This window comes from Protopterus annectens, chromosome 13.part0 (genome assembly GCF_019279795.1).
Source record: "Protopterus annectens isolate FY-2018-M chromosome 13.part0, PAN1.0, whole genome shotgun sequence".
Classification (NCBI taxonomy): Eukaryota; Metazoa; Chordata; order Ceratodontiformes; family Protopteridae; genus Protopterus; species Protopterus annectens.
Genome location: NC_056747.1, coordinates 264,122,236 through 264,147,697, shown reverse-complemented (window position 1 = coordinate 264,147,697; position 25,462 = coordinate 264,122,236). Strand labels below are relative to the sequence as shown.

The following is a 25,462-nucleotide window of genomic DNA, read 5'->3' as shown; positions in this document are numbered from 1 at the left end:
GCTCTTCAATATCTTACTGAGTTATTGGACAAAGGTTTGTCTTTCTCTTCCATTAAGATTCATGCTGCAGCAATTTCAGCTCACTATGATTGTGATCCACCATTGTTTTCTCATCCTTTGTTCAAGCAATTTCTTAGAGGGGCAAAGAATATAAGACCCCCAAGAGCTCCTACTCCTGCTTGGGACCTCAATTTTGTGTTGGAGAAACTTACTCTACAACCTTTTGAGCCTCATGGCTACTGCTGAATTGAAATACTTGTCATGGAAGACTGCTTTTTGTTGGCCATTACTTCTGCAAGAAGGGTTTCTGAATTGCAGGCCCTTATGGCGGTTGAGCCTTTTTGATTTTCCATAAGGATAGGGTATCATTACGTACTAATCCTTCCTTTATGCCTAAGGTGGTCTCTAGTGTGGCTTTAAACCAAACTATTCATTTGCCTACTTTTTATGCAGATCCCCAAAATAAGGGGGAAAAGATTTTGCACACTTTAGATGTACACAGGCAGTTGCGTTATTATTTAAGCAGGACTAAGGATTTTAGGCAGTCTCAGCAGTTGTTTGTTTCTTTTGCTTTGAGTTCTCAGGGCAAGCCTTTGTCAAAACAAACTATTTCTAAGTGGATTGGGTTTTGCATTGCATTTTGTTATTCTCATCATGGCAAGGAGATTCCAGCTGGGATTAGGCCTCATTCCACTAGGGCTACTGCCACTTCAACAGCATTTCTAAGGGGGGTGGCAACTAAGGATATTTTGGAGGCAGCTACTTGGAGTTCAGTGCATACTTTCTCTAAGCATTACCACCTTCCTCTCTACTCTAAATCTAGGGCTGGTTTTGCCACGGCTATTTTGCAGGGCATGTTGACAGCTCCTGCTTCTTTATGATTTGCCAGCCTCCCTTACCTCTGCTTTGGGATTCTACCCAAGTGTTAGGACTGCAGCAATGTGAGATGAAGAACATAGTACAGTTTTGTACCTACCATAAATGTAGATGTTCAAGATCCACATTGCTGCAGTCCAATTTACCTCCCTCCTTCCCTCTGTGTTTAGGGGTGGTTGTGTGGGTGGGGTTGTACTTTTGTAAATTTGTATATATTGTACATATATTTGGTACAGGAGTGTTTGGTGTTTTTTGGTTTTGGCCTTATCTTTTTAGGGTCTTCTGACATCTGGGGCAAGGAAAGACTGAGGATATGACGTCGGTCATGCGCATTTGTACCCTGACGTCCTGACGTCAGACTAATGCGCCTTGACCGACGTCAGCCTTATACTTTGGTATTCGGGCCGACTGGGACAGCGGACTACCCAAGTGTTAGGACTGCAGCAATGTGGATCTTCGAACATCTACATTTATGGTAGGTACAAAACTGTACTTTCAGCCTGTGCTTCCTTCAACCGACGAACTCTTAGACGTCGGTCGGAGTTTGCAGAGGAATTCTTTGGGGCTACTTTTGCTTATAAGATGCCGTCGGAGACTCCGACTTCGCATTTAGTTAAAAAACGGGAGGACAAGGACCGACACGCGGCCCGCGGTTTCGGCTGAAACCACGGTCAGGCCTACCGTGAGTGTCTCGGTCTCGGCTGAAACAGAGTCCTTGGTACTTCCTATTACCGAAACCGCACAACCGACTAACTCGGCCCCGGCCGTGTCGGTTATCGAATTACCTACTGAAACCGGTGTCCAGGAACCTTCCGACACCATTCCTTTAGACAAGTCTACTCCTGCACGTGGTGCAGCCAGACCCCCTGCTTCCATGTCCATTAAGGCTTTTTCTAGGGCTAAAGCTGCTAAACTTACTAAAGCTTTGCCTCCCAAGGTTTCCTCTCAGAGACCTTCTACTGGCTCTCAGTTTCTTAGCTAGCAGAGGATCTTATCTCATTAATTAGAGGTTCTCAACCTCATCCGGACAGGGGCTCTCAACCACCTCCAGACAAAAGGCCCAGGGTTGAGCAATCTGACCCCCACTCCTCAGATGAGTCCACTGATGGCTCTGCTCTGTCAGACCACCAGGAGGAGGCTTATTCGGCCTACGAGGATTCTGATGCTGAAGAATCTATTCCCTCGGCCTCCCCTCCTGAAGAGTTTTCCTTTGGAGAGACATTACACTCTATGAGAGAACATTTTCAATGGCAGGGTCAGGAATTTTCTGATTCTAGAAAGAGATTAAGGACCTTTTTACATTTACCTCAGCATAGGCCTTTAGCTATACCTCCTGTTTTGAATGTCATTGATGTGTACTCTGATGCTAGTACAGCCCCTGACTCTCTCGCTCCGGCTCCTGCCAAACCTGATAGGTACTACAGGGTCCCGGACGCGCACCTACACCTGTACAAGGCCCACTCTGCTGATCCAGAAACTATTTCCCAGGGCCCAAAAGGGGTTGCTGCTGCCACTGCTAAAAATCCTCTACCCTCTGAAAGGGAGTCCAGAGCATTAGAGAGATGGGGTAAAGTGTACACTTCTGCAACTCTTTCCATGAGGGCATTAAATTGTCAATTTCATATGATATAGTACCAAGAGTATTTGTTAGATGAATTGCATAAGAAACTGTCCTCTTCTGAACACCTTGATCGCAAATCCCTTCAGGATCTGGTGCATAACTCCCAGCAGGTTAGTAACCATTTCTTACAGTGTGGTTATGATGCATTGGAAGCTTCATGTAGGTCAGCTATGACAGGTGCAGTTATACGTAGGCATGCCTGGCTGAAGGAACAATCTCTGCCAGACCATGTTAAAGCTAAGCTTTTGGATGCTCCTATGGAAAAGCAAAAATTATTTGGTTCCATGACTCAAGTGGTCTTAAAGAAATTTAAAGAAAAGGCAAAATCTGTGCAAACAGTCAAAGACTTTCTGCAAGTCCAACCACCGAGATTCACCAGAAATTGGCCTACTAAGAATTGGTCCTTTCCGGACTCAGACAGATCTCAGAGAGGCAGGAATAGACGTGCCAGAGGTAGAGGGCAAGCTAGAGGCTCCTACAGAGGCCGTCAGTGGCAGCCTCCCAACCAGAGAGGTAGTGCAGGAACTACAACTGCTACACCAGGACAGACTCAATGACTTTATTTTGACTCCGCCGACCAGGGCTCAATTAGAAGCACCTTTGGGCGAAAAGCTTTCCTTATTCTCAAAAAATTGGCACAGCATTACAAGGGACACATGGACACTGCAAATAATAGACAAAGGATACAGGTTCCATTTCCACACATTGCCAAAAAGAAAAGGCATGCCAGACCTGCCACCAAATCAGAGGGCAGAGGCTTTGAAGCAAATTACCAACTTAATACAAATGAAAGCCATAGAAAAGGTACCTCTTTCAGAACAAGGCCAAGGATTTTACTGCAGATTATTCCTTGTTCCAAGAAAAGAAAATCAATGGAGGCCTATTCTCGACTTGTCCGCACTGAATACTTACCTCATTGTGCCAAAATTCAAAATGACTCTACAGCAACTCCTTCCCATGCTGGGCAAGGGGTCTTGGCTGGTGACTCTAGACCTCAAGGAGGCATACCTGCATGTCCTTATCCGACAAAGCTGCAGAAGGCACCTCAGATTTCTTGCAGGGTCAGAGCATTATCAATTCTCAGCATTGCCCGTTGGCTTATCTACTGCGCCCAGAGTATTCACGAAATGCCTGGCATCAGTAATTGCACACTGCAGACTTCAGGGGATTCAAATCTACCCATATCTGGACGACTGCCTTATACAAGCGGACAGCAAGCAAACTCTGTTAAAGTACTTGGACTATGCCATCCACCTGGTACAGGCCTTGGGATATACAGTCAACATCCACAAATCGACTTGTTCCATCCCAAAGAATAACTTTTCTGGGTGCGGATCTAGACACAACCACCCAAATGGCCTTTCTCACAGAAGAAAAACAAGAACAACTACCGGATTACTTCAAGAATCTGACAAGAGAAACTCAGCTGACTGCAAGGAAAATCCTGCAGGCCCTGGGTTACATGGCATCTTGCATTCTTCTGATTCCACAAGCCAGACTGCATATGAGAAAATTACAATGGTACCTAAGGAGTTTATGGACTCAGCACAGTCACTGCTTAGAAACTTTGATCCCACTCATTCCATGCCTTCAAAAGGAATTTCTGTGGTGGGCTCAAGCCTGCCAGTCGAACAGCGGGTTGCCCTTCAGCAAGCCAAGAGCCAACCAAACCATCAGCACGGACGCTTCAGACCAAGGTTGGGGAGCACACATGGAGGGCAGATGTATCCAAGGTCTATGGTCACAAAAAGAGCTGCGCATGCACATAAACCAAAAGGAAATGCTGGCAGTGATTCACGCAATCGAGGCCTTCAAACCTTTCCTTCATCAAGGCCACCTGCTCATAATGACAGACAACACCACAGTTATGTGGTACATAAACAAGCAAGGAGGCACCCATTCCTACCCTCTTTGCAGACTGGCAATGAATCTATGGGAACTTTCCTTGAAACTCAATATACAGCTACAGTCCCAGTTCGTGCCAGGGAAAGACAATATACTGGCAGACAGCTTAAGCAGAACTACCATGGATGCACACGAATGGATGCTGCACCCAGACGTCATCTTACTCATAACACAATCATGGGGAAGGCCGGAAATAGATCTGTTCGCTTCCCCCCACAATCATCAACTGAAGAAATTCTGCTCAAGAACATACCACCCACAAGCATGGAAAGTGGACGCTCTCTCTTTCAGCTGGAAAGCTCTAACAGTGTATGCTTTCCCACCTCTTCCATTAATGACCAAGGTCTTACTGAAGATCGGGGCAGAGCAGCCCAGAGTGATTCTGATAGCTCCAAACTGGCCAAGACAGCACTGGTGTACCCACTGTTAAAGAGCATGTCACAGACGAATCCGTGGCCTCTCCCCCTATGGCCACTTCTACTGACGCAGCACAATTTCAAGACTCTGCATTCCAACCTGAAAACCTTGCAGCTAACTGCCTGGAGAATACCATGACTCCTCGTCAGGATAACCTATCCCAGAGAGTGAAGGATATTATTATGGAAGCTCGCCGGCCTTCCACAAGGAAGGCATATTCAGCAAAATGGAAAAGATTTCACACTCGGAACACAACAAAGGGCCTAGATGTGACACTGATGAACATGGCACATATACTGGAATATTTGGCAGAATTGTTCCACAATGGCCTGTCTTACTCTTCCATTAAGATACATGCCTCAGCTATTTCAGCAGAATACAATGTTAATCCACCTGTCTTCTCTCATCCTCTCCTAAGACAGTTTCTAAGAGGAATCAAAAACATCAATCCTCCAAGGAAACCACCTCTCCTACCTGGGACCTTAACTTCATGTTGGAAAAACTAACACTTCCTCCCTTTGAACCAGCAGCATCGGCAGATCTACAGTTTCTGTCTTGCAAAACTGCCTTCCTTCTGGCCATAACCTGAGCAAGAAAGAGTATCTGAGTTACAAGCTTTAATGGCAGTGCAGCCATTTCTTAACTTTCATCAGGACAGAGTTTCTTTGAGGACCAATCCTACATTTATGCCAAAGGTGGTATCCAGGGTATCTTTGAACCAAGCTATTCACTTGCCTACATTCTTCCCACAACCACAAAATAAAGGGGAGAAACTTCTGCACACCCTGGACATACACAGACAATTGCGCTACTACTTGGACAGAACTAAAAGTTACAGAAAGACTGACCAGTTGTTTGTAGCATATGCTGCTGGGGCCCAAGGAAAAGCAATTTCCAAACAGACAATTTCAAAATGGATAGGAAATTGCATTCGTTTTTGTTACTCCTTTCATGGAAAGACTGTGCCAGCTAACATTAGACCTCATTCCACGAGAGCCACAGCCACCACCACAGCCTTCCTAAGAGGGGTGGCTACCAAGGACATTTTAGAAGCTGCTACATGGAGCTCCGTGCATACATTTTCCAAGCATTACAATTTACCTTTATACTCCAGATCCAGAGCAGGTTTTGCTACAGCAGTCCTGCATGGTATCTTAACTACACCATCCTTTACTTAGTACCTCCACCCCCAGATTGGCTATGGTATTCTACCCATATGTGATGACTGCAGATGCATCCTTGAAGGACATAGTACAGTTTTGTACCTACCATAAATGTAGATGTCCGATAGGTATGCATCTGCAGTCAGGTTTACCCTCCCTCCTTCCCCTCTGTGGTATTCCTAGGGTGCTTACCCCTCTATTAGCTAGCTGGGGGAATCTATTATGGTGTATTTGTTTGTATATATATATATATATATATATGCATATATTTTTCTGCAAATGTTTGGAATTTTATTGCATTCCTCCAAATTTAGCCTTCCTAGAGGGCACCTGGCATCTGGGACAAGAAAAACTGAGGAAGATGGCGTCGGCTGATGCTTTTATACCCCAGACGCTCTGACATCGGGGAAAGTGCGACATCAGCCGAGGCCAGACCCAGACTTTGGAATCCGGCCGACCGAAGGGCTGCCTGAGGCAGGACAACCCATATGTGATGACTGCAGATGCATACATATCGGACATCTACATTTATGGTAGGTACAAAACTGTACTTTTCTTTATACCCCTGTCGAACTGACGTCAGGGAAGAAGTGACGACAACCGACGCCGGACCTAGACTTTGGAATTTGGCCGACCGAGGACCTGCCTGACGGCAGGAGAACCCTTCTGTTATGACTGCAGCTGTATTAGCACTCGAACATCTACATTTATGGTAGGTACAAAACTGTACTTTCTCTCCACTGGGCAAGAAAACTCTGATGTAGGTGGATACTAACTTTATAGTGTTAACATCTTGCCATCTCATGGGGGGGATGTCAGCTGAGCTTTGTGGGGAAGGGTTTTGAGCCCAAAAGTAGGAGCTGGATGAATGGGGATGCATGCGGCTTAAATCCTAGTAGATGTTCTTCGGGTTTCACTGTTGCAGTCATTAAATTTGGGTAATCTGCTGGCAGGTTGCCCTCAGTCGGCCCGATTAACAAAGTCTTGGGTCCTGCGTCAGTTGCTGTCCCTTCCATGATGTCAGGTCGTCAGGGGTATAAAACATGCAGCCGACGCTATTACATCAGTCTTTCTTGCCGTGCGGTGCCCGAAGCAGAAGCAGTTCGCAAGTGCTGGGCGGCAGACTCCGGAAATTATCATTTTCGAGTTTCAGAACCAAAGTCTTCAACTTAAAGCTAAGTACCCCATTGGGGAAACTTTTTCTTGCTCCTTCTGATGTTAGTAAAAATTAATAATTGCATTACTTGTGGAAAGCAAATGCCTCATAAGATTTTCATTCGTACTGTATTCCTTGCCTAGGCCCAGACCACGACGTACCTTGCTGTCAGTTTTGTGCTTTATTTAATCCGCGTACTATCCGTCGGTACATTTTTGCCTCCAAATATTTCGGTTCTCGATTTAATTATCCAGAAATGTCGTCTGTTAGCCATCCGACTACTGGGATTCCGAAAAAACTCAAAGATAGACAGAGACAGGCTGCCGAGGTCCAAAACTGCAGCCGACGCTTCTCCTAAGCTAGTCGCCAGTTTGTCAGTACTCAGGTACTTTTGTAGCCCCTGATACCCGCTACTTCTGATTCGCAGGCCTCTACTGAGACCCATTCGGAGTCTGGAATGCTGCAAAGATACATCACCTATGGAACCCCCAGATGTCTCTACCTTGGATGGGCCCAGAGCCGCTGTGCAGGCACTGGCTTCTGAGGGTGTATTCAGGCCTACAGACTTGCATATTAAATCGGCACCGCCTTCACTACTAAGGCCTAAATCTCGATCCATGTCTAAAAAAACTGACGCCCAGGCCACATGTTCAGGCCCCTATGCCTAAAAAACAAATGATAAAAATGGCTGAAGATGTAATTACTCTAATCAGGAGTATGCAACCCCCCCCCCCAGAGGCCCAGACCTGAGCTTGGTTATGAATCTTCTGATCAGGATTCTGTTTCTTCTGACTCTTCTAATTACCTGGATGTGTCGGGTCTATATTATGTCATCGAACGCTTAAAAAGGCGAACGCTGATTGATCGACCTGATTTAAATGAAAGCTTACAATCTCAGTCAGATCAACGTTTTTTTTTCCCCCCAGGGAAAAAAATCGCTGATCCAAAACGCATACACACAACACAAGCACACCAAACAAACAGAAATCCAGACACACACACCTAAAATCTGATACCTAACCCTACACTAAACTATGCACACACCACTAACTACCCACTTACCTTAACCCAAACCCTTACCCTAAGGTCCGTCACTATCGCACACTCACCCGCTCCCTAACTCACTTAAATCCGCCCTAACCCTCATGTCCACTCAATCGCACACACACACCTAACCCGAACCCTAACTCACCTAAATCACCCCAACAGTCACATCCACACAATCGCACACTTACCTGAATCCGACCGGTAACTTTCCACCATAACACTGAAAATACCGAAGCAACAGAAACGGACAACCGAATTCTTTCCCTAGGGAAAAATTCGAGTTTCTGCTGCTTCGATATTTTGCAGTTTCGCGAAAATAAGTTCGATCAATCAGCGTTCGCTTTTTTAAGCGTTCGAGGATGTAATATAGACCCGATTTGTCCATAACTACTTATGAGGGTTCTGATGGACAGGATTCCATTCCCTCTGCTTCTCCTCCTGGAGATTTTTCTTTTGGGGAAACCGTACATACTTTGTGAGCATTTCCACTGGAAAAGCCAGAAATTTTCTGATTCAAAATAGAGGCTTGGGATTTCCTCCTCCTACCACAGCATAGGCCTTTGGCTATACCTCCTGTACTAGACATTGTTGATGATGTGTTCTCGGAATCCAGTTTGACCCCCGATTCCCTGCCTCCGGCTCCTAGTAAACCTGTCATACTACAGGGTTCCTGAGTCCCACAAGTTCCTTTTCAAAAATCCTGTTGCAGATCCAGAAACCATTTCCTCAGGGGCCCAAGGGCATTAAGGCTTCTACTGCTAAAAATCCTACCCCTTCTGATAGAGACTCCAGGGCGCTGGATAGATGGGGTAAAATGGTTTATACTTCTGCAACTTTGGCAATCAGAGCTTTAAACGGTCAATTTCATATGTTAAAATATCAACCGCATATTATTGGACTGCTTAAACAGAAAATGATGATTCCTGACTCTGTGGGAAATAAAGATTTACAGGATTTAATACATTCTGCTGAACAAGTTGGAAAACATACTTTGCAATGTGGTTTTGATTCTTTGGAGGCCTCTTGCAGGGCTGCTGTTACTGGGTCTGTGTTCAGAAGGCATGCTTGGCTTAAGAAGCAATCTTTGCCTGATCATGTTAAAGCTAAATTGTTGTATGCTCCTTTAAGTCAGGACCTCTTGTTTGGCAATAAGGCTGAAGAAGTTCTGAAAAAGGTGGAAGATGAAGCTAAATCTATGCAAACTGTTCAAGATTTTTTACAAGTGCAACCTCCATGATTTAGTAGGCACTGGCCTATTTAGAATTGGTCCTTTCCAGCCCCTTCCAGATCCTCTCACGCCAAACGCAGACACAGCAAAAAACCCAGGTTTCAGTCCCAGGGGACGCTCAGAACCAAGCAGTGGGGGGCCTTCACTTCCAAATCTGGAAATAGCAAGACACCCCCCTATGGTAAACAGTCTCAGTGACTTCCTTTTAAAATTCCCAAGCACTTATCTTTTAACCTCCCCTTTGGGGGGGAGATTGCTCTTCATGCAAAGAACTGGGAACTCGTAACCCAGGACAAATGGGTTTTAAATATAGTGTCCCAAGGATACAGATTTCATTTCCACACGTTGCCAACACCAAATGGTTGGCCAGACCTGCCCCCAAATCAGTGGGCAGAGGCTCAAAAACAAGTACTTTCCCTCTTAAGCATGGGGGCTATTCAGCTGGTACCAGAAGAGGAAAAGGGGCAAGGTTTCTATTTCAGGCTTTTTCTGGTATCCATAAAAGACAAATCATGGCGTCCAATCCTGGACCTGTCTACTCTAAACACCTTTCTGGAGATTCCAAAATTCAAGATGCTGACTCTTCACCAGTTACTTCCTATGCTAGGCAAAGACGCCTGGTTGGCAACTCTAGATTTAAGAGAGGCATACCTGCACATCCCAGTCGGGGAATCTTGCAGAAGATACCTTCGCTTCAAAGCAGGGTACTTGCATTATCGGTTCTATGCACTGCCCTTTGGCTTGTCTACTGTGCCCAGGGTATTCACAAAGTGCCTAGCTCCAGTGATTGCATTTTGCAGGCAAAGAAATATTCAAATATATCCATACCTGGACGATTGTCTAATTCAGGCAGAAAACCAGAGCATACTGTTAATTCATCTGGCGTTTGTAAAAAGGGTTCTAGCTTGTTTGGAGTACACCATAAACAAAAAGAAATCACAACTGGTACTCTGTCAACAGATTACATTCCTGGGTGTAAGCTTGAATACAACTGCCCAGATGGCTTTCCTCACGCCAGAGAACCAAATTCATTTGGTAGCTTACTTCAAACAAGTGGCCACAAAAACCCTGCTATCTGCAAGACAAATACTGCAAGCCTTGGCGTTCATGGCCTCCTGCATTCTTCAAATTCCGTATGCAAAACTGCATATGAGGGAGGAAGCTACAGTGGTATCTAAAAAGTCTATGGAGTCAACATTGTCACAGCCTGGAAGCAATGATTCCTATCATACCTTGTTTACGCCTGGAGTTGCTATGGTGGGCAGAGGCTTGCCACCAAAACAAGGGACTACCATTCACACTACCCCCTGCCGCCCAAACCCTAACTACAGATGCATCAGACTACGCATGGGGGGGGGGCTCATCTGGCAGGGAAGTGCATTCAGGGCAAATGGAACCCAAATCAAATGCGCCTACATATCAATCAAAAAGAAATGTTAGCTGTACAGAATGCTCTGACAGCCTTCAAGGACTACATTCATTCAGGACAACTAATGGTAAAGATGGACAACACCGCGGTTATGTGGTACATAAATAAGCAGGGGGGTACACATTCCTACCCCCTTTTCAGTCTAGCCATGGCATTGTGGAACACAGCCTTGAGCTACCAAGTGCACCTACAAGCTCAGTTCCTGCCAGGAAAATTGAATACACTGGCAGACAGACTAAGCAGAAACCTCAAGGACCCACACGAGTGGAAACTGGAACCACAGGGTTTCAACATGTTGACAAGCGAATGGGGGAGCCCAGACATAGATCTATTTGCCTCTCCCCAGAACTACCAGTTGGGCAAGTTTTGCTCAAGGACTCCTCACAAGCCTGGAAAGTGGATGCTCTGTCCTTCAGCTGGAAAAACCTATCAGTAAACCTATCAGTCTACGCTTTTCCCCCTCTGTCTCTGCTCTCCAAAGTTCTACTACAAGTCAAACAGGACAAACCAAGGATGATTTTAATTGCTCCAGACTGGCCGTACCAACACTGGTACCCCCTCCTGCGCAGTGTCGCAAATATCTCCATGGCACCTGCCTCAGACCCCTTTCCTGATGTCTCAGCAGGAGAACCAAATTTTGCACCCTTAGCTTCCAACATTGAACCTTGCAGCCTGGCTAATCCCTTAAATTCATCCTTATCATCCCTCAGCAAACCTGTGATGGATGTCATCTTGGAATCAAGGAGAACCTAGTACTAGAAAATCTTATGCTGACAAATGGAAAAGATTCTGTGCCTGGAACCAGTCTTTAGGGATGAGCACAGCAGCACCCAATTTACCTCAGATTTTGCAATACTTAACTGAGATGCTTCACAAGGGTCTGTCTTTTTCCTCCATTAAAATCCACGCCTCAGCTCTTTTCAGCTCACTAACACAGGACCCACCTGTCTTCTCTCATCCTCTTCTCAAGCAGCATCTCAGAGGGGCAAAAAACTTGAGACCACCCAGGACAGCTCCTACCCCTGCCTGGGGCCTTAACTTTGTTTTGGAGAAACTCACTCTACCTCCTTTCGAGCCAGCTGCTACTGCAGACTTAAAATGTCTTTCTTGGAAAACGGCCTTCCTTTTGGCAATCGCTTCAGCTAGAAGGATATCTGAATTACAGGCCCTTATGGCAGTGGAGCCTTTCATGCAGACAGGGTGTCTTTCAGGACCAATCCATCCTTTATGCACAAGGAGGTTTCCAGTGTGGCTCTTAATTAGTCCATTCATTTAACAACCTTCTTTCCCAATCCACAGAACAAAGGGGAACGGATTCTGCATTCCTTGGATGTGCACAGACAACTTAGATTCTACTTGGACAGGACTATATCTCAAAGAAAATCTGGACAATTGCTGGTAGCATTTGTTGCAAGGGCAGAGGGGAAGGCTATTTTAAAGCAAACCATTTCTAAATGGATAAGCCATTGCATTAATTTCTGCTATAAGCACCATGGAAAACCTATCCCCCAGGGGATCAGATCTCACTCCACCAGGGCTGCATCTACTTCTGCAGCCTTTCTCAGAGGTGTTCCTACCAGGGATATCCTAGAAGCTGCTACCTGGCATTCTGTACATACTTTCACCAAGCATTATCATTTACCACTTTTCTGTAAATCCAGACTGGCTTTGCCACTGCTGTCTTGCAGGGCCTTTTAGCTGGCCCTAATGCTGTATAAACTCCTCCTCCCAACCATAGCTTTGGGAATCTACCCAAATGTAATGACTGCAACAGTGAAACACGAAGAACATCATACAGTTGTGTACACTTACCATAAATATAGATGTTCGAGTGTATTCACTGTTGCAGTCCTGGTTACCGTACCTCCAGCCCCCTAGTTTTTTCTGGCTATGCCTCTACTTTCCTAACTTTGCTTTAAAAACCTTTTTGGTGTATTTGCTTTTGATTGGAGGTATACTTTAGTGTTTTTGTGTTTATTTGCTCCCTACTAGGGGGGGCACCTGCCATTTGGGGCAAGAAAAACTGATGTAATTGCGTCGGCTCCATGTTTTATACCCCTGTCAACCTGAAGTCATGGAAGAAGGGACAGCAACCGATGCAGGACCCAAGACTTTGTTAATCAGGCCGACTGAGGGCAACCTGCCAGCAGATTACCCAAATGTAATGACTGCAACAGTGAATACACTCGAACATCTGCATTTATGGTAAGTGTACACAACTGTACTTTACGACTACTTCACCCACAGTTATAGTTATCCCACAAGTTCCACAATACCTCCCACCCCTTCAATTAATGGGGAACATGTTCTCTCAGCCTTTTCAACAAACAGGTTGCCTAGTAATTGGTGCTAAATATGGCCTTTTTGAACCCATACTTAAACTCTTAAAGCCTGTCCACAGGTTACATTTATGAAGTCTGGAAAATGACTATTGTAATGCCTTTTCACAAGGGTGGCCCAACCACAGAACCTGGTTATCTATAGACCCATTAGTCTCACTTGCCTAATATAAAGTTGTGGAGTATATTATCTCACATTTCATTAATTTGGACATTGAAATTCTCTCAACCCTGGAACCTCACCAATTTAGCTTTAGCAAAGGAAGGTCATGCCTATTTAATCTCATTAAATTCTTTGACAAAGTAACAAAAGCTGTGGATAATGGTTATGCAGTGCTAACAACATGTCTAGACCAGGCCAAGGCCTTTGCCACTATTCCTCATGCATGCATTATTGGTAGACTTCTAAATCTGAATATAAATCCTTATATTGTGCGACAAATAGATAACTTGTCTGAAAAGAACATGTGTGGTTAGAGTAGCAGGTGCCACTTTTGAAAGCAAAACCGTTGCTAGTGGTATGTCACAGGGCTCAGTTTTTGGCCCATTCCTGTTTGGCATAAATTTTTAAGACCTTCAAGCCAGCACGTCTGGCTTATGGTTAACTGATTTTGCAGATGACTGTAAATTGGGTGTTACGTGATCAACTGACTCGCAATTGCTCCATCACAGCATGGACAATGTTAACAATTGATGCAAGGACGTAGGTTTCAAATTAAATATAAAAAAAATGTAGCATAGTTCATTTTGGTAAACAAAACAGTTTCACTTGGCATATAGGAGATGCACCCCTCCAATACACTATTGCAAGTGATCTGGGTACTTTTGTTAATTCCTTATTTGGCCATAATATCTCAATAGTAGTTTGGAAATCCTTTCATCTGGCCTATCTAACTTTCAAAGGCATCTCCACTAGATCCCTAGAAGTCTTAGCCCCTTTACTCCTGTCTTATTAGACGTATTATTGAATATAACACACCTTTTGACATGTTTAAACATATCACAAAACTTGAGACACCTCAGAGATTCATAACCAAGATTTTTGAGACCACTGATTTTTTTAATCAGGAGAGACTGGCAGCCTGTATGCATTCTCTGACTCCTCTCTGGAGATCTGTGTTGATCTTTCATACCACAAAAGATCTAACCTTATTTGATCTCCTATTCCTTTATAGAACTAATGGTGCATCAAGTACATGGTTAACGGAACTAAGCTTTCATCAGCAGATGAATAGGACACATTAGCTTTATAGATTCATATCCGTATGTATCCCTCACTTCTGGAAAAACTTTTACTACGTGTCAGTGTAGCACCCTTGCCACCATCAAGGTAAACCTAGATAATTGGATGGGCAGCCTCAAGTTATCTCCCGGTCCTTCTTGTCTTGCTCTCCTTGATGCTAGAGGAAAATTTTGAAGTGTTTTGTCTAGGTTTGAAATGGTCTGCTGACTGATTGCCTAGTACTTTAACTATGAACCATGTCTGGTTAAAACAGAGAAAACTGTAGGTCCACTAGTCATTGCATTAGTCTTTCCTGCCATTGAATGTAATGCTGCCTTTTGCAGTTTCGCAACTAGTTTCATAGTTCTGTTAGAAAGATTTGAGATTTCTAATGAAAAAAATGTATATGTTGAAAAAATATTTGTGAATAAACTAGAGCAGTGATGCCCAACTTTTCCATGACATTGGGCCACATTGGCCTCCTTGTGCTCTCTTGAGGGCTGTAAAGTATGATGATTGAGCCCTGCCCTCATCCACAAAATGGTCTAAGATTTCAAAGTAATACAGAAATAGCTTTTAGAGAAATATTTTCAGAAGGAAAGCTGCAGTCAATGTTTTGTTACCTACAGAATGCTAGAGTAATTGGAAACACTCTCACAGACCACAAAATGAGGGAAAAGCATGGTGATCTCTATCAACATCTGGATTTAACAGTTGTCTTAAGCAAGAGTTAAAGTAAACAAACATCTGTGTATCTTTCAAAAATTGTAAGTTTGAAGCTGGTGCAGAGTTCTTTTCTGAACATCCAAGAGTTATTCATTCTGATTCGATACAGAGGAGACACACTGGTTGCAGACGAACCAATAAAGCACAAAACAGAATGATGACAAAAAAGAGAGTTGCTGGTTTCATCTTAAGTCATCCTTGTGTTTTGTGCTTTTGGAATACCAAGCTTCATGTTGGATCTGATCTGGCCATTAGCTAGTGCTCCATTGCTTTGAGATCCTTTGAAAACTTTCCCATAACACCATGTGCTTGGAATTGACCTGCAGTACCTGTAAGGCAGCTGGTCCTAGATCTTTAGTGGATGTAATAAGCTTATTATCAAAGGACTACTTCCTCTTGACATGGCTGCAACCCCAGAGAAATCAGAAAAGGGAAAAGGGAAATTAAACGTATGAACCACGTCCATCTTCCACTCCTTTGTGAGCATTTCCATTCTTATATCAGAACTTCTTCAACCTAGTTGAAGAACCCCCCAGTATAGGAATGAAATTGCTCACAAGTTGTTATTGAACAAGTGTGGGTATTCATCTGGCCATTTTGGATTATTTTATTATTTTTCTTTTGACAACTGAGGAGTTTGCTGATGGTCTTTATTGGGATATCTAGAGTTTGTATCGCACCATTTTTCCTGAAGATCACCAGAACAGAGGTCACTGCTACCGAAAGTTCCATCGTACTAACTGCAGGTACCCTTCATGAGGTGTTATTCCTCCTTCAAAAAAGAGTGAGCCAGGAGGTCCCACTAGATAAGAGAATGCCAGCAATCTACTCAAGATTCTTCTGGCATCCAAAAAAGAACAAGGATCTCAAGTCAATTTTAGATCTTTTAGATCACCACCACACACACACACATCTTCCACTTTCTCTTATTCCCTTCTGTTAGCAAATAGTATCAATAACTGATCAATACTGTGTGTTTGTTTATTTAAACTATACCACAGTAGCCTACTGATACAAGGTTATCCTGGTTTTCCACCTGAGAAATTAAGACAAGACTTACAGTTTCAGAGCAGTCCTTGGTCAATTGTGATTGTTCTTAACACATACTTGTCTTGCTTTGGCTCATTAGCAGCAGTACAAAGAACTGCCTGCTCACACCCTTGTTCTCCCCTCCCCTTCCCTGTTTATTACCTTAAGACAATCCCAGAGTTAATAAATATTACCTGTGGCAGGCACCATTTGTAAAACTACAATCCACTCTGCTACAGGCCCCATGAAGGCTCAGTGTCTCTCCAGTAAGTGTTTTACAACTGTAAATGCTTATTTATGTTGAATTGTATTAGACATTTTACAACTGTATATGTTTATGTTGAATTGTGTTAGACATCTAATATGTTTTATGCTTTATTTTTGATGTTACTATGGTGTGCACCAAGTTGTTACTAGTATAATTGTATGTATGGTCTATTTGCATAGCTGCACCTTGTTCACTAATGTTATTCATGTAATAGTGTTGTGTGTAGACAGCTCATACTAGTGTCTAAATTATTTCTATAAGTTTGTGCTATTACTGGTGGATAGACTCACATTAGAGAACCACGACAGATTGCTGCTCACTATATTTTTATCTGTTGCTGCATAACTGTCTGTTTTTTGTTTTCTAATGTTCTTCCAATTGGCTCAGTATCTGCATATACTAAGTAGTGGTTCAGGACATTGCATGTGGTAGCTATTTGCTCAGTGTGTTTTTTATTATCTTTCTAATATATATTTACCATCTCAAAAGTGCTTACTCCTCTCTCTCTACTCTTCTTTTCTAGACCTAACACCACTCTTAAGTATTCAACTCCGGTACCACCTTTAACATTCCTATAAGAAAAGTGCAGTCCGGGTCTGAACTGTCTGCAAACAGCTACAGCTAACTTTGAGTATGTGTCTAACTGTTTGAGCCAATCTTCATTTTCCCCTGGTGAGCACTGTGCTTTGGCTGTAAGCAGCCCCCCCCCTCCCACCACCACCACACACACACACACACACATCTTCCACTTTCTCTTATTCCCTTCTGTTAGCAAATAGTATCAATAACTGATCAATACTGTGTGTTTATTTAAACTATACCACAGTAGCCTACTGATACAAGGTTATCCTGGTTTTCCACCTGAGAAATTAAGACAAGACTTAGTTTCAGAGCAGTCCTTGGTCAATTGTGATTGTTCTTAACACATACTTGTCTTGCTTTGGCTCATTAGCAGCAGTACAAAGAACTGCCTGCTCACACCCTTGTTCTCCCCTCCCCTTCCCTGTTTATTAGCTTAAGACAATCCCAGAGTTAATAAATATTACCTGTGGCAGGCACCATTTGTAAAACTACAATCCACTCTGCTACAGGCCCCATGAAGGCTCAGTGTCTCTTCAGTAAGTGTTTTACAACTGTAAATGCCTATTTATGTTGAATTGTATTAGACATTTTACAACTGTATATGTTTATGTTGAATTTCAAGCCTGTACTCCAATCTGCTTACTTACACTATCAGACTATTTACCCCACTCATAGGACCAAAGACTTGGGACTGGGTTAGCCCCGCTCCGCCCTCGCTTCGCTCCCCCCCTGCCCCCTTATCCCACCCGTCCCCACTGTGTCTACATTTATAGCCACTAGGCCACACCCCTACTTCCTCTCCAACCTACATAACTTCCTCTCCAATTCCCCCCCCCCACCACTTTACTGTTTAACCACTACTATTCCTCTGAAGCACATTGACCCCACCCATTGATGACATATAACATGTCTATAAATAATTATAAACTCCTTCCTCTTATCTTACCACTCTTAATTCTGCCATACTTTCTTACTAGCTATGAAAATCTCACATTCGTAGGTTTCTCTTATCCAAAATGCCAAACCAGGTCCCCCCTACCTCCACTGACTGCGGAACTTGCCCACTACTACACTACCCCAAAAATTATAAATTCCAACCACTTGCTTCTAAAAAAAAAACACTCCAATCAACACCAAAATCCAAATATGAACTAAAACTACTATTCAAAGTTATTAGACTACTAGCGTATCTAAAGAAAAACATAACCAAAGATGGGGGACATCCATCCTAATCCAGGCCCAACCTTAACTCAAAATCCTACCAGCCCACCACTCTCCCACCGACTGGTCAACTCACTCCTAATATGCCACTTAAACATTAGAAGCATAAGCAATAAGATACATAGCCTGCATGCTGTACTAGCCACATACCTCCCCAACATAATGTGTCTATCTGAAACATGGCTCTGGCCATCAACCAAAGACAATGAGATCCTGCCTCCTGGTTACAATATACTTAGGGCAGATAGAGTAAAGAAAAGAGGAGGTGGAATAGCCGTCTTGTATAATAGCACACTTAACATCATAACTAACCCTATACAACCACCCCAGGTCTCTAACGCTGAAATACTAGCTCTAAAAATTCTACTAAATAATCATAAGGGCATTAACCTAATTGTCACCTATATTCCCCCTGGGAACAATGTAGAAACACTAGAGGTCATTCTACATTGGATAGCCAACAACTACCCTCAAGAAACCATTGTCCTGGGCGATGTTAATATTGACTGGAACCAATGCACAGCACAGTCCAACCCCATCCCTGTTAACCTACATGGATTCTCTCAGATAATATCATCTACCACACGTACAGGTAACAATAACCAAAAAGAGAGTATACTGACTGGATACTCACCAACAGTCATCCCCAGAAATGTATGTCTGGAACTCTCCCTAATGATCTTAGTGATCACCTGCTCACATACATCATGAAAGACAAAATTAATTGTACAAGCTTACCTATTTATAGGTCTATCAGATCCAAGAAAAACTTTGACCCAACTAAATTTCAACTTGAACTCAAATCATGTAACTGGACAAAACTAAAGTTCCTTCCCCTTGATGAGGCAGTGTCATCATTTAACAATTCATTCCTTACTATACTTGACTCGCATGCCCCTAAACTCTCAATAAGAATTAAAACTCAACTAGCACCCTGGCTAACAACAGACACCAAAACCAAAATAACAACTAGAGACAAAGCGTGGGATAAATGGCACTACCAAACTACCCTAGATCGTATCAAATTCCAACAACTTAGAAATGAGACTAAAAAAGCCATCATACTAGATAAGAAAAATTACTTCTACAATCTGCAACATAAAAATCAGAATAACCCTCAAAAGTACTGGGCAGGCATAAATAAACTTCTCCAACCAGGCAAATCCACTACTCCGACCCCAGGAACATTATCTGACAAGAGCCAAGAAGATATAGCCAATTCATTCAATACTTTCTTCACAGAAACCATCCAGTCATTAGCTAACCAACTTTCTCCTCCCCACACTTCTATAAACACTATACCCGACTCACCACTCTCTTTTAACTTCCAGCCAGTGTCCACATCCTTTATCAGAAAACTGAAGCCAACCACCCTTTCAGCCGATCTTCTGCCGGCTGAATACCTGCAAATTGCTGCAGATGTCGTAGCCTACCCTATCTCAATCCTAATTAACAGAACCATAACCGAGGCCTCAATCCCCTCAATTTGGAAAATATCCTATGTTATTCCACTCCACAAAGGAGGTTCATCCACAGAACTATCCAACTATAGACCTATAGCCATACTATCACCACTTGCCAAAATTATGGAAAAGTGCATGCACAACCAACTAATGCTCTATCTAACCCAAAATAAACTACTCACAGACTCTCAACATGAATTCAGACCCCATCATAGTACAACCACTGCCCTCCTCTCTTTTACTGAAAACATTAATCTTAACCGGAATAATAAAAAAATATCCTCCGCTCTCTTCCTGGACCTATCGAAAGCCTTTGATATGGTAAATCATCAGTTACTTCTATATACTTTAAAAACCCTGTATCTAGATACTCCAGCCCTTGACTGGTTTCAAGCTTACCTCACTGGGAGACAACAAGCAGTAATGTGGCAAAACAAGATCTCCTGCCTACTACCAAATGCCATAGGAGTTCCTCAAGGTTCCATATTAGGACCTCTCCTCTTTTCAGTCTTCATAAACGACATCCAAACAGTCATCCCTGAAGCCACCTGCATTCAATATGCAGATGACTCGACTATAATATGTTCCAATGCCTCGCTTGCAAATCTACTAATTACCACCCAACATAGCTTCACCAAAGTCGAAAACTGGCTTGCCAACCATCTCCTGATCTTAAATCCAAACAAAACCAAGTTACTTCTCTTCTACCCAACCAATAGATCTCCGACTGAAAACTTCACTATAAAATCCAATAATGGGACCATCATCTCCCCAGACACCTATACAAAACTATTAGGAGTAAACATTGACAATAAAATCAGATTTGATATACATATCAACCAAGCCATTAAGTCAGTCAACAAGAAACTTGGGACCCTATATAGAATTAAAGCCTTCCTTACCCCGAATGCCAGGGCAGCCACAGCCCGTTCACACCTTCTCTCTACCCTACTATATGCCTCTCCTGTCCTCACTCACCTTAACAAATCTGATCTGGCCAAGCTCTCATCCTGCTATAATCACATTGCCAGGTTCGTTACAGGCCTACCCTACAGAACACACCACTGTACTAACCTGAAAAAGCTTGGATGGATAGAATTCCCACACCTTCTTCACCAGTCCCAACTCAGAGGCCTTCAAAATCCTTAAACAACCTGAGAATACCCCAGCACTAAAAACCTTAATGACTCCCTACTCCAATCTAAGCTGCCTTCGCTCAGCAAACAGACTCCTTGTCCAAACAACTCAATGTCTCAACCTAGGTGGTGACCGGCTATTTGCCAACACCACTGGTAAAATATGGAACTCTCTCCCAAATAACATCACGCTTGCAACTTCTCTAAGTCAATTCAAAAATAGTCTAAAACTCCACTTCAAGTCACACTGGCTATGTCCTTGCTCAAACCCAGACTAGCTCTGTGCCATTAACTAAAACATAAACAACTAGCTAAGATGATAAGTACTTTGTATACTGTGATAAAGAAATATGTATCCTGTCTAACTCTGTCATTATACTGCCTACCGTCCTTGCTAATATGTTATTAATGTTACATTTGTAGTAATCTCAGAAATAGTAATGGCAGTCTTGTACTTGTATGTAAATAGCCTATGTTTTTGTTAAGTTCTTTCAGCTCATTTACTGTACCTAATTATCAATGTAACTCTGTTGGAGCTTTTCTCCCCGGGCCTCCGCTGAAAAAGGACATGTATCCAGTCAGACCATCCCGGTTAACAAATGTAAAATAAAATAAATAAATAAATGAATCTTAGCAGCATAAAGTAATATTAAAAAAAAAAAAATGACCCCCTCCTTCAGAATAGTCAGTGTCTGTGATCTTTGCCCTGCTTCAAGGTAAACAGCTGAATGTGCTCCATAGACCTTCAGTATCTCCACATAGAGATTACAGATTTGTCTATCAAGATTTTTGCACCTTTTACTAGATAGTGGACAGTCATTACCAGTTCATGACTTTGCCCTTTGGTCTCACCACAGCTCACATTATGTTCACTTAGTGCATGGCAGTAGTTGCAACCCATCTAGAATTCAAGGGATGTATGTCTTTCCCTACCTAGACAACTGTCTCCTTGCAACAGCAACCAAAGAATAGTAACTGTCTGCCACAGATGATTTTTACAGTTTTTCCTAACTTTAGGCATTTCTGTAAATTATCAAAAGTTACAACTACAACCCAAGCAGCAGATATTTCATCATATGTTATCTCGACACAACTTCTTGCTAAGAATCTCTCACCCAGGAAAGGCCATCATCTTCATCAGTTCATTTAGTATCATTGGTTTTTAGAGCTCTGGGTCTTGTGGCAGCCTCAATCTCCGTTGGTCAAGTATGCCAGGTTTCACACGTGGGTGCTCCAGTAGATGCTTTCCACAGTGTTCACAGCTAACGGATATATCAAACACAATAAGCTTAGCTTAGACTTGCAGGAATATTTTTAACTGGTGACTGACTACTTCAGTAGTTCATGTAGGAAGACCATATGTAACACGCACCCCATCAGAAACAATGGCCATGCACTTCTCCTCTTTGGGCGGTATGGGGGCATTTTGAAGGGAGGATAGATCAGAGTTTGCAATCAGTCATAGGCATTTCTTCCCATTACCATCCTGAAGATGTGATTCCTCCTGACTTTGCAGGAATTTCATAAGTTTTTGTTCCCAGAGGTCATAGCCATACATTTGGACAACATGTTGGTAATGTGGTACATCAACAATCAACAAGCAGGGAGGAACAGAGTCCCCCCCCCCCCTCTGATGAAAAGCTGTGAAGACTTGGGCAGGGAATTTTAGATTGAAGTCACTTTTTGAAGTCAATGCACATTCCAAGGAAAGCCAGCTTGTATAATGGACAGGCTCAGCAGGAATGTCCTGATGTTTCCCAAGTGGTTCTTCAGTTCATCAATAGCACAAGACATTTTTCATTGGGAGTGGGACCAGCCTTGCTGTGACTTGTTTGTTTCTCTTCAATCCCAAAGTGCAGAAACTTATTGCACCTTAATTCCTCCAGAGGAGTAATCAGCAAGGGATGCTGTAGTCTGTCAGTGGCTCCTAAGTCATCTTATTGCTTTCTCTACCCACTTCACTCAAGTTTCTACAGAAGGCAGCAACCTGGAAATTGAAGACAATTCACATAAATTTGTGCTGGCTTGGGCAGATCTGGTTTTCCCTTCTCAGGCCTCACTTGAAGTCCCCATGGCTTCTAGATTCAGAAAAAGCTCTACTCTGACATGCATCTGAACAGCTTCAAATGGACCCTCTCAGTTTCAAGCTAACCACATCGTTTCTACACTTCTCTCAATGGTCAGCCATTTTTTCCTTTTTCAGAAAAGGTATTCCGTATTTTATCTGCTCATAAACAATGTGTTCAAAGAATCTGTGCAAGTAAATGGAAGCTTTGTTCTATCTGGGCCACCATTCAAGGTTTGGGCCCTTTTTCTACTTCTGTTGCAGATGTTCTTTTGATTTTTTTTTCCCCCTCCCTTGTATGAGACAGGCTGCAGTTACTGTACTGTCAAGATCACGCTACACTTAACCTCTGTTTCCAGTTTTCATCCTGGTTACCAAAGTAATACCCCAGCATCCCGCAAACTATGTACTTTCTCCGAGGAGTAGTTCCGCTTTGCCAGCCCCACCGTGTGACCTTAATTTGGTTCTGGAAGTTCTAACAAAATATCCTTTGAACCTGCTTCCTCTGCAGATACAAAGCTTTTGTCATATAAAACTTTCTTGTTACTTCAGCCTGACTAATTTCAGAACTCCACATTGTTGTCTTCCAGTACACCTTTAACTAATCTTTCACAAGGTGAACTAATCCAGCATTCATTCTTAAGATATCATCAGATTCTAATCTTAAGCAGCTGATAAACCTTCCAGTATTTTCCAAATCGCTGCCAAAGGTAAATATTTGTTACACACCTTGGATGTCCATAAACAACTGATTCTTCCTTCAGAGAAGAAATTATTTCGGAAAGGTTGTCAATTTTTTCCTTTGTTTCAAACAGATTAGACACAAACGTTTCTAAGCAAACACTGTCTTGATGGCTGATTTGTATTGCCTTTGTCTATCTCAACAGTAAAGTGTTATGAAACTGAAAGGCTCAGTGCACTAGTTCTTTGGCATCTTCCCCAGTCTTCTTTAGGAGTTCATCTGTAGAAGACATACATGCAGCAGGAATGTGGTCTAGCTTGCAGACTTTTTCCAGGCACTGTAAATTGGATATTATCTCCAGAAACAAAACGTTTAGAGCTTTACTTCTGAAGGTTATCCTGTCATGATCCCACCCATGATATCTTGTAGCTTGGGATTCTGTTCTAACAGTGTGATCAGACTGATGAAGTAGGATACAGACGTTATGCAGTTAGCACAACACTGGATCCTTTACTCAAAGTCCCTCTGATTTGACATCACTCCCTCCATCCGCTTTACCAAATTATCACTTATATTTAGATTACGAGTAATGTTTCAGGTACTCCTACCACTGTTGGTCACTGGGCAGCTAACTCAATCTGAGGGGAGATGGGGGGTGCTCAGGGGATTGGGAAAAGTAATGAAGCTCAAATAACTGGAGCAGTAGCTAATGACTGGATCAGATTCAACAGTCAGCATGGTACCCTAGCAATGTTATTGGCTGAAAAGTATTCAGTTTATAGTAAGTAAATCACTTCTGTTTTTTTTTTTTTTTTTGATGGGATAGCAGACCAAGAATTTCTTGCTTTGAGAAGTATGGTGTTCTGGTGGTGGTGAACGGTGACAAGGTAGTGATAAGTATCAATACAGTGTTATGCTTAAGACTTCAGGCTTCACTATGCAGTCTGAGCTAATGGAATGTGACGTGGTTGATTTTCTTTTTTCTTTTGCTGCAGTTCTGATGATTCTTCAAACAGTACTGAAGTACCTGGCAACAAATTTGTGTTTGGACAGAATATGAGCGAAAGGGTTTTGGTGAGTACCTTGTTTTTAGTGTGTTTATTATAGTTTGTGTCTAGCCACTACCTCCTGGCATAGTCGCTCTGACACTGTTTATGGTGTACTAATATATCTTCTGAATTTGAGCCCAGATCATCTTTTGGAAGTAAATGCACTTGAAACTAACTTTTTACCTGTAGTTTTGCGCTCTCGCTTCTCATAACAAGCTCTAGAGCCATATCTTTTTTCTCAGTCAGATATACCCAGACTGTGTCAAGCTGTACTTTAAATGAGTGGGTTTTAGTTATATATCTATTTTGTGCAGCTTAGTGCACGTGAACTGTAAACTGAGGCAGGCTTTAATTAACAGAAGGCTTGTTCAGTAACCTGGTTTGTTAATGCATTCACTTGGTAAAACAGATATGTAACAAAATGTCTAGGTACTCTGTTACAGATTCCTAAGGTTGCAGTGTGTCGTCACAGAACAGTGGTGTGGTTATGTATCTCCTTGAGTTTAACCTGATGAGTCCAACTCTGCAGGCCAACATTGTAATCTTTGGGAGTCGCCAGTGCTCAGTTACTTCTGCTGTCTATTTTGAATATGTTCATTTACAGCTTGTATGTTTGTATAGTTTTTTTGTATTTGATGTTTTTTTCTTGGTGTTTTGAAAGTTCTTAAGGCGTGTTGCAAAAGATTTGTGGTGCATTCACTGACTTCCAAGGAAGATGAAATCTAGCTGATTTGTGGGAGGGTTGAGAAGTAACTAAGGTAGTCAGTTAAGAAAACGTTTATCTTTGAAAGTTGCCAGTGCTGTTTGCTTCTTTGTTTATTTTTGATTTCTTAATTTA

At 42.7% G+C, this 25,462-nt stretch overlaps 1 protein-coding gene across 1 annotated transcript in view; it reads left to right on the top strand.

Annotated features, from left to right (window-relative positions):
- Window positions 1–25,462, top strand: part of RANBP3 (RAN binding protein 3) — a 2,163,070-nt gene that overhangs the window by 1,237,144 nt on the left and 900,464 nt on the right. Inside the window, exon 12 of the mRNA XM_044054814.1 lies at window positions 24,571–24,649. Within this exon, the coding sequence (XP_043910749.1) occupies window positions 24,571–24,649 (79 nt within the window). The remainder of the gene's footprint in view (window positions 1–24,570; window positions 24,650–25,462) is intronic.